General features: G+C 51.5%; 1 protein-coding gene across 1 annotated transcript; it reads right to left on the reverse strand.

The window, feature by feature from the left end:
• Positions 1-6,043: 6,043 nt before the first annotated feature.
• On the reverse strand, positions 6,044-8,387 carry GSX2 (GS homeobox 2). Its single transcript, XM_019740089.2, has 2 exons — positions 7,620-8,387; positions 6,044-6,936 (listed from the first exon to the last, which is right to left on the reverse strand). The coding sequence occupies exons 1-2, from the start codon at positions 8,179-8,181 to the stop codon at positions 6,596-6,598; spliced, it is 903 nt and encodes a 300-aa protein (XP_019595648.1). The 5' UTR covers positions 8,182-8,387; the 3' UTR covers positions 6,044-6,595.
• Between the last annotated feature and the right edge of the window lie 1,088 nt (positions 8,388-9,475).

The following is a 9,475-nucleotide window of genomic DNA, read 5'->3' on the forward strand; positions in this document are numbered from 1 at the left end:
CATGTTGCAAGGTTCAAATAGTGCCTAATGAAACAGTGACTAAATGCTTCTCCTTCCAGTGCCACGATCCCGGGAGCCCTTTTGCCGGCCTTCAAAGACCTCGAGATCTCCCTGTCCCGGTTCCTGTCCCCTAAAACAAACAAACAAACAAAAAAGGTTTTTGTAGGAAAAAAAAAACACTGAGCTGTCAATAATTCTTGATGCAGCAGGTGAAATTACACTGCTGCCCACTCACTAGCTGCCACCGACCGCACGCTGAGATTCCGAGTTGCGGGTACCCTGGATGGGGGCCTAAGCTTGGGCACCCTCCCCTCTCATCTGTCAGCTGGGGTCTTGAAGTTGGGGGGTTGAGCAAGGGACAGGGGAGATTGGAGGAGGATGGGGAGATGGTCCTGGAGAACAAAGGACGGAGGGGGGAGCGACAGAGAGAGAGAGAGAGAGAGAGAGAGACAGAGAGAGAGACAGAGACAGAGAGAGAGACAGAGACAGAGACAGAGAGAGACAGAGAGACAGAGAGAGACAGAGAGAGACAGAGAGACAGAGAGAGAGGAGAAACCAAGGCAGAAAGAGACAGAGAAAAGCAGGCAGGGAGAGACCTAGAGAGAAGCAGATACAGAGATAGAAAGGAGAGACTGACAGACAAGCTCACCTCCAACTCTCAACTCTCTTCTCCAAAGTTAAAACCACGTGTCTGGCTCAAGCGACTCATCAGCCCCTAGTTGAAAGTGGTTTGAAGTCTTGAGATGCAAGACCCTAATAATTAATTGTGGTCATTAATTAATTAAGGAGGAAAGGGGGGAGGTGGCTTGCTGATGCTTGACCCCAAACAATTTAAATTAGGCTTTGTGAAGGTGGCCTCCAAAAGCCTGCCCTCCCCCTCCTTCCTATTCTTTCTCTTTCACACTCTCAAAAATTTCCATTATAATCCTCAGCGGTCTCGGGCGGCCGGCTGGGCTGCGCGTCCTGCTCGAGCCCTTCCCAGCAAACTGAGGCCGAGCTGGCTTCAGCTCTTCGGAGCCGGCTGCTGCCCACGGGCAGGGAGCTCTTTCCCATGCGGAGCTCCCACCTGCCTTTTTTTCCCTGCACCTGCTGTGGTTTGTTTCTCCGTGAACTTCAGAAATCAAGTAGTTGCCTAAGAATTAGTCCCGCTGCAGTGCTCGCACAGGCTAAATATTGCCACATTCTCTGTTCTCTCTGCCTGCTTCCCTCTCCCTCGCCCTCTCCCTCTCTCTGTCTCTTTTTTCCTCCCTCTCGCTAGAGACTTGAGTTCCTTATTTGAAATGGTGCAGCTAATACAAAGTCATCAAAGCACTATGGTTCTTGTCTTAAAGTGACAGCCCTCTTTATGGGGCTGTTTGAAATACGCCCCCTGCTTTTCAATGTCTCTCTATCCATCTTTGTCTGCTCTTCAGAAAAGCGGACAATATAAAGCCCAGCCTGGCGAGCTCCCCACGCTCAGGCCTGGGCAGTGCCAACCTCCGCCTTTAAGCAGATTGAAATTGTCACTGCTTCATTAATCTGAAACTAGTTACTTTCCTAAGCACACAGCACACACTTCCGATCTGTCGGGATTCACTCAGAGGAGCCCCTGGGGCCTTCCTGGGTTTGGGATTTGGAAGGCTCAACAAAGGTACCACAAGGGTTCAGGCAAACATAGAGCTCAGTGTGAAGAAAAGCAATGCCCAGTGCAGAAGGGCAGGCATTGACATCAATAGAAGGGCACACAAAACACTATTTTCAGACACAATGGGATGCCCAGAATTTTGGAGGGTGCATTTGAGAACAAGAAGTCCAGCTACCGTAACACACAAGGATCTACACCTCCACATGGAGTAGCTTTCAGGACTGGGAGGTCTCAGGCTTTGGATTTTCTTTCCCCAAACAGAAGAAACTTGCTTCCAAATAGTATGAGCCAAAGTTGGTTTTTGTTTTTTTCATCTGAGTTCTGATTCCACCCTGTTCCTAAGAGATTTAAGTTCCTGTTCTTGTTGGCCCTTCCTCAGTGCCAGCCTGTGTTACCCATTCCAAATGCTGGGGCCTTGGGTGTGGGGGCCCTGTGTGTATCCCTGTGGGATGTCTCATCTTCTGTGAGACAAGCTGCCTCTTTTCTTCACACCTCCACCATTAACAAAAGACAGTACAAAAGATTTCTCTACTTTTAATATTTCCTTAGACTAGCAAGTTTTTGATTCTATTCCATCTAATTTAGGGAAGAGTTCTGGGCATTTTTTTCCCCCAGGGAAGCTCAATTTTCAGTAATGTGAGCCTAAAGATTTGCAAAATAGATTTATATTAAATTATGTTAATAGACGCCTAGTAAATGCACCATTTAATTGCATGGAAAAATGTTCCCTTTAAAGAGGTCTGTCACCTTAACAGGTACATTCAAAGATTCCCTGTGAATAATGAAAATAGGAACAATTGCTTTGATGCACTGAGCTGCATTCATGTCTAGAACAGCTTTAGGCGTGTTTGAGAGGATGGGAGGAGCTCCCTTTAAAGCAGTGATTGCTCCTTTAACCCAATTTCCTCTAGCAAATGGGTTCTGTTGGAAGTGTCATTCTCCTCCCCTCTCTCACACCCCAAGGCTGAGCCACAGATCCAACCCAGAGCTCTCTCCAGTCTCCCCTCAATGTTCAGAGTTTTTCTCCTTACCCCAACCCAATTCTGAGCTCCTTCCCACCTCCCTCAAAGAAATCTCCCAAAGAACATGCAGGAAAGGTAGAAATGGGAAACACACACACACACACACACACACACACACACACACACACACATTCATGCAAGTACATACACACATATACCCAGATCCTTTTGCCCTCTGTGACCACTTTTAGTTAAAACAATCACCTTTCTGGCAATTTCCTGAACACAGTCAGGGCTGGCCAAGCAAACGTCATTTCTAATCCAGATCAGATATACAGGGGCAGAATTGGTGTGGAATGAGGGTGAAGGGAGGGAGAAGACAGCCAGATATCAAAGACTTCATATCCCCAAGTTTTCTTTATCCTAAAATATCCTTGGATAGCCTTGGAGGGATGGGAGTGGGTAGGTGGGTAGGAACTAAGTTATAATGAACACTTCGGAATTTTACCATCACCAGTGTCTCTATCACCTGGGCTCATGGACACCCTAGACATGGGTTGCTGAGTCCCTTCTGCCCTTTGTGTGGTTTGCAATCAAGAAGCCTTGTGGTCTGCTATTGTCAGTGTTGGGCCCTTGGCCTTGGGCATGTGTTGGTCACTGAGTAGGAGGGGAAAGGGGAAAGGTCTCTGTTTGTCTCCCTTGCTCAGAATGTCTGGACAGGGTCAGGAAACAAAGGCAGAGGGTTATGCTTCCTGCTTTCCATCCCCCACCCCCAAGCTCGCCTCCTGCTGAAGCTACCACAGAACTTGTTCTCAAAGAGGTGGACTCAACCACACTAATGGCTCCTGCTGCTCACTTCTTTTGTTTCAGTGAAGCAAGGTCATGATTTCTAATTCTCATTTTCATTCTCATTCTCTTGCCATTATGTGTCTGTAAGCCCTAAGAGGCCATGTTTTGTAGAGTTCTGTTTCTCAAGTGGGAGCACATTGAAAAGCTAGAATCTAGTGCTTTATAGGTAGAGAAATTGTCAAGGGTGACCCCACACATCTCAAACATCCCTCTTTAATAAATCTGGGAACACTTCACTTGGAGTGTTTGATATCAAGATTGATTAGCAGAGTATTTGTGTATCTGAGTATGTGTCTGAGTGTTGGCATAGGTGTTCTTAACCTAAAGGCAAACTGTAGGCCTTTAAAATCAGATTCCCAAAGCCTTATCCTGATTTGCAAACTTCAAAAACATCAACTGATTGGGGGGGGGGGTGCGGGGGGGGGGTGTCGGGGGATGAAAAAGCCACCCTGGTAGACAAGGAGACCTGGTAGACAAGAAGGTCTTCTGGGCACCAAATGTCCTAGAACAGGGAGGACTCACTCCCCTGTGAACCCTGGAGAACCTTTCTTCAGAGAATGTCCAACGCCCAGATAGGTATCTTTGCCTGGATCTTTTTGCCTCTGGTGGGGCATCCATTGTTTATTCTCTGTTCACTAAGGAATTTCCTCAAGACAGGAGGGAGAGGGACTGAGACCATACAAAAAGCCCAAAACCAGGCAAAGAGGGCTGGTGCCATGACTCTTTGGCGGGGCGGTAGAGCTGGGCGCACTGCGCAGCATCGGGGTGACAAGTGGGTGGCTGTGTGCTCCCGCCGCACAGCTGGGGAGGAGGAGGGGGGCGAGGCGCAGAGGCTCAGTCCCAACTCCGCATGGACTCGGGGAGGCCCAGGCCAAGCGCGGGGCGACCCAGAGGCTGGCCAGGTGTGGATGGGAGGGGGTCAGAGGTGTCTGCCTCCCGCCCAGAAGAGGCTTCACTTTATGCCAGAGCGCTTTGTGCCAGAGCGCGGAGAGTGGCAGCAGGGGCTCTTTATCCTTCTTGCTATTTCCTGAGAAGGAATTCTCCTTAAACGCTGGGAAAGGTCTGCTTGTTGGGAAGGAGGGAGACAGGATCTTTCCCTGCTGACACCTCCTTCTCTTTGCAGCCGGCAGGGAGAGGAGCTCGAGATTGGGGGTGGGGTGGGGGGAGAGAGAGAGAGAGAGAGAGAGAGAGAGAGAGAGAGAGAGAGAGAGAACGAGAGAGAAGAGACCAAAAGGCTGGGCCTCTCAGACCCGGGCAGGCGCAAGGCGAATGCCTGTTAGCACTGCTCAGGAACAGGCCCAGGTTGCTGCACAAAGCGGCTGCAGCTCCCGGTTCAGTAGTAACGGTATACGGAGCCATCGGTCCTCCCTCCTGCCTGTCCTGGCCATCGCCTAACGGGCCTCGAGTCGAGTCAGAAAGGGGGACTTCCCTTCTCCTGGGGTTGGGGAGAGAGAGAGAGAGAGAGAGAGAGAGAGAGAGAGACTCTGGGCAGGGAAAACCATTGTCACATCCTCCTTCCCAAACTAGCTTTCTGACCTCAGTTGTACAGCACCAATTCCACCTGGTGAAGTTTTGGCTCCTACAGACCTAAAGTAAATCAGACCTAGAAGTCGGTGTATGTGTGTAGTAAACAGCTGGTATGACTTGAAACTCTTGGGTGGCATCTTAATAGAAAATAATCAGAAATAACACCAGTGGGTGGGTGTTAGTTTGATTCAGCTTGCAGAAAATGAGATCTCCTAGTTTCCATGTTTCCAGCTTCACTTCCCTCTTAAATGGCAGGCCCTGGCTGCATTGAGAGAGCCAGGTTGCCCTGCTGAGGGCACAGCCAGAGCTAGTCTCCAGGACCAGACATGCAGGAGGGGAACTAGAAGGGAGCCAGCTTACCTTCAAGTTAGGAAGACCAGGGGGGGGGGAAACCAGCGTCCAAAGGCACCTCTGAGGTATTTTGGAAAAGTGAGAATGTAAAGCTTTACACAGAATAATTCCCTATCCCTGAACTTTTGTGTTTTCAGCGTTAATGGAAACCAGCGGATTTCTTAGATTGAGGAACAGCCAGTAATGGTACTGTTTCTCAGTCCCTTCCAGCATCATTTGTAAGTTTCCATGAGTTTGCTTTCTAACCTGCTTTGATGGATTGTTACTCTTCCTACAACTATTCCAACTATTCAGATTCCTTCACACAATAAAGTTTTTAGTACTGAGAGAGGGAGAATAAGTAGAAAAGGGGGAACTGCCACAGGAAACAAATACGAGATAAGAAATTTTCACCTTTTTCCACTAAATAAATGAAAAGGTTTACCTGTCATTAATTGTCAGCATCGCTCTAAATGGAGTGATTTGCCTTGTCAACTGTGAGGAGGTTCGCTATTTTGAGGATGGGGAACACTACTGATAGGTGGCCTCATGACTGCAGAAGTTTGTTCCAGAGAAATCCTATGCAGCCACAAACCCCCTTCACGAAGACATCCACATTACCTAGTCAACACTTTCCTCTAAATCTGCAGACCCTTTGTTTTCCTGTCCATGGGGGAAAGGGAGACAAAAGAAGATGATGAGAAAGCCGACACCATAAATGCAAAACCTTGATTTTGTTTCATTTATTTAAATAAATATAAATATAAATTTCATATACAACTATTCACATCAAAAGGGATTTCCAGCGACTTGGATTTTAAACGCTCCCCAGGCAAATTTTCAGAAAGCAAGACATACAGGGTTTAATTTTCTAAGTTATTTGCAATTCAATACTTTTATTTAAAAAAAAAAAAAACACAGAAAATAATCAAGAAACCCCGCATTCTTATTAGGTTTTGAACGACAGTAGGGAAGGGAAAATGATATGCACTTAAGAAAATACAGTGTTAAACTTAAACTAACGCTGTGTTTTCTGTTATATGACAAGACTGAGTTGAATCTAGATTATTTACAGTTAAAAAAAATAAAACACCCGATCTATTACTGAGAGTGGAGCCCTAAACAAATAGGTCAAGGAGGAAAAGCGAAGGGTCAGGCCTGGCATGTATGCCCTGGGAACACTCGGCTCTGTCTTTCTCCAGATGGGACCCCAGAATGGGCGAGGATTTGGGTCCCTGGGTGCCCTCCGTGTTGATGTTGTGGGGGCTCCCGACAGCATGTGATGGAGGGGGGCTTCCCTCCCTCATAAGGGGAAGATCTCCTTGTCATCATTGGCAGAGGCCGGCGACAAGGAGTCCTCGTCCTCAGAGCGCGCGTAGTGCGCCTGGCTGCCGACGCACTTGCAGCCCGCGTGACTGTTCCTCTGAGTGCCCTTCCCTTCCTTCTTATGTTTTACCCGGCGGTTTTGAAACCAGATTTTCACCTGTTTCTCCGACAGGTTCAGGTACGTGGCGATTTCGATCCTCCGGAGTCGAGACAGGTACATGTTGGAAGAGAATTCCCGCTCCAGCTCCAGGAGCTGCGTGCTGGTGAACGCCGTCCGCATCCTCTTGCCATTGGGTACCTGGCTGGCGTCCGAGGCCCCTGCAAACGGTCCAAGAGAGGGCAGAGAGGTCATTTTCGGGCGATGCTCTCCTACCCCACGTATCATCCCTGGGAATGGACGCCTCTCAAGGACCCATCCGCTAAGCTCAACCAAATACCTGTATCCATCCTTCCTCACACTTTCCCATTTCCTGGCTCGCCGTTACTTAGCCTGGAAGGACAGAGACACCCAAAGCAAGCGAAAGCCTTTGATGTGAGGGACGTAAAGTCAGAGGATTAAACGGGGTGGGGTGGGTAGGGGCTTGCATGTCGGGTCGTCTCTCTTTAGGCCTAGCAGAGAGGCAGTCAGGCTTAGCCAGAAGCATCAAAAAGCTTTAGCCTGCCCCGACCCCGGAATGCCACACTAAAAGTTCAAAGACACTCACCCCGAACCTCGGCCAGTTAACATCTCGTTTCTCAGGTTTCAAGTTCGAGGTCCCAAACGCCCCCCTATTACGCAACACTTGGGCACCAAGTACCAGGAATGAAGCGCACCAGGCTGCTTGGAGAGGTTGGCAAGCTAACTTCCACCTTCGTGGAACTTCTGGGGAACACTCCACAATTACACTAAAAGCCCCTCCTCCCCCCCACCCCACCCGCCAGGCTCCCACTTCCTCCACTGGAGACGGAAAGTTTGCTCCGGGAAAGGCGCGGCGCGCAGGTGCCCAGAGACCCCGCCCTACCCATGGTGAGGCAGTGGAATCTCCGCGGGTCCGCCACGTTGTAGGTGGTGGCAGCGCAGACAGGTGCGTGGTGCTGCGGGTGCCCCAAGGCCGCCGCCGCTGCTGCGGCCGCCACTGCGGCGGCGGAGCCGGGCTGCTGGGGTTGGTGGTGGTGATGGTGATGCTGCGGCGGGTGGTGATGATGGTGCGCGTGACTCACGCGCGGGCAAAACTGCGCGTCCCCAGGACTCGAAGAGAACTGACTCTTGAGCAGGGGCAAAGCCCCGGCGCCCCCGGTCACCCCGCCACTGCCAGTCCCTGCACTCCCGGTTCCTGCGCCCCCGCCGCCCGAGCCCGTCGGCCCCCGAGAGGAATGCAGGTGCGAAGTGACGCAGAGCGGGCAAACGCAGAACGCGCCGCTCTTGCGGGACGGGCAGCCAGGCCCGGACACAGACATCACCAACGGGGACGGCATGCCCAGCGGGATGAAGAAATCTGGCCCCGGGTGCGGCTCAGGCAGCGAGGGCGCGGGCCGTGAGGAGTCCTTGATGATGAGCGAGTCGACATAGAAGGAACGCGACATATCGGGAGGGGTGGGTGGCTGGAGGGCCCTGCCGGCCGTGGCGCCTCCTCCCCTCTCCTGTTCTGAGCTCTGCCCTGGGCTCCGCGCCGATGCAGGCGGTCAAGCCCTTGGGGACGCGGAGGTGTCGGCGTCTGGGCTTCGAACAAAGGGGTCCCTGGAAAGGGCTGGTCCTCACGTCCCCCGCCCTGAGCCCCGGCTCCGGGAATTTATAGCCCCCACCCCGGCACGTGATGCTGCGGAGTACCGCTCGGCTCCGGCTCCTCCGCAGCTCCCCACCCTCGGGATAGGCTGCCGGAGTCACAACAGACGCGGCGAGGAGGGGCGGGCGCGCGGCAGGGAAGAACTCGGAGGAGGGGGATGGGGGAGACTTTGCAAAGTGTAGGTTTTGTTAATTTCGCGGGGAGGCCGGCCTCCTCCCCCTCTTTCTCCACGCTTACCCGAGAAATTTACCCGAGAAATCACAGAGCTGCGTCCTCCATCCCACCCTTCTCTCTAGCCTGGGCCCTGGCCCAACTCTTTCCCGCGCCCGGTTGCAAAGCGCACCAGGTGGGGACTTGGAGGCCTTTTTAATGCGGATGCTCAGTGCTCCCTGCTCCGCTCCTCCGTGCCAGCGGTGGCTAAGGCGCGGTAAAGTTGTGAGGCCTGCAGTTTGGAGCAGGATTGTGCGGGCCGCGGACTGGCCACAGCCCAGTACCGGAGCGCGGCCTGGGCCATGGAGACTCTCTCTCTCTCTCTCTCTCTCTCACACACACACACACACACACACACACGAGTTCCCCAGCTTTTGGACTTGGCCAAGGTCATTCAGGTGACTCGTTCGTGACGGATCCGGGGCGTAATAGTGAGGCCATATAGCTAAGAAGCTGATTAGCTTTTCATTCTGATACTTGAGAAGCTCTAAAATGCCTTTGCACGTGGGGCCACTCAGATCAACGACCCTTCCTTGTGTCTGTCCTTTTCTAATAGGCAGCTCTGTCTTTGGCAGAGAAAGACATTTTTTCTTTCTTCAAATAGTTCTATCACTGCATTACAAGGCCAACCCTACAAATTCCATCCCAAGGATTTTGGAGAGAGGACCCAAGCCCCAGCCCACCTGGAGACTGGGCAGGAGTTGGGGGAGGCCCTTGCTCTGGGTCCCAGGATCTCCTGTCTCTGCATTTTACAGATCTTGGGCAGTTTGCAGGCAAACCAGGAAGCACTCTCCCCTCTGCACCTATTTAAAAGCCCAAGAAGGTCGAAGGGAATTGAGCCATTCAAGGAATCCTGCCTTGGGATGGGAGAAGTGGTTTGATAA

Source organism: Rhinolophus sinicus, linkage group LG02, assembly GCF_036562045.2.
Source record: "Rhinolophus sinicus isolate RSC01 linkage group LG02, ASM3656204v1, whole genome shotgun sequence".
In the NCBI taxonomy this organism is placed as follows: Eukaryota; Metazoa; Chordata; class Mammalia; order Chiroptera; family Rhinolophidae; genus Rhinolophus; species Rhinolophus sinicus.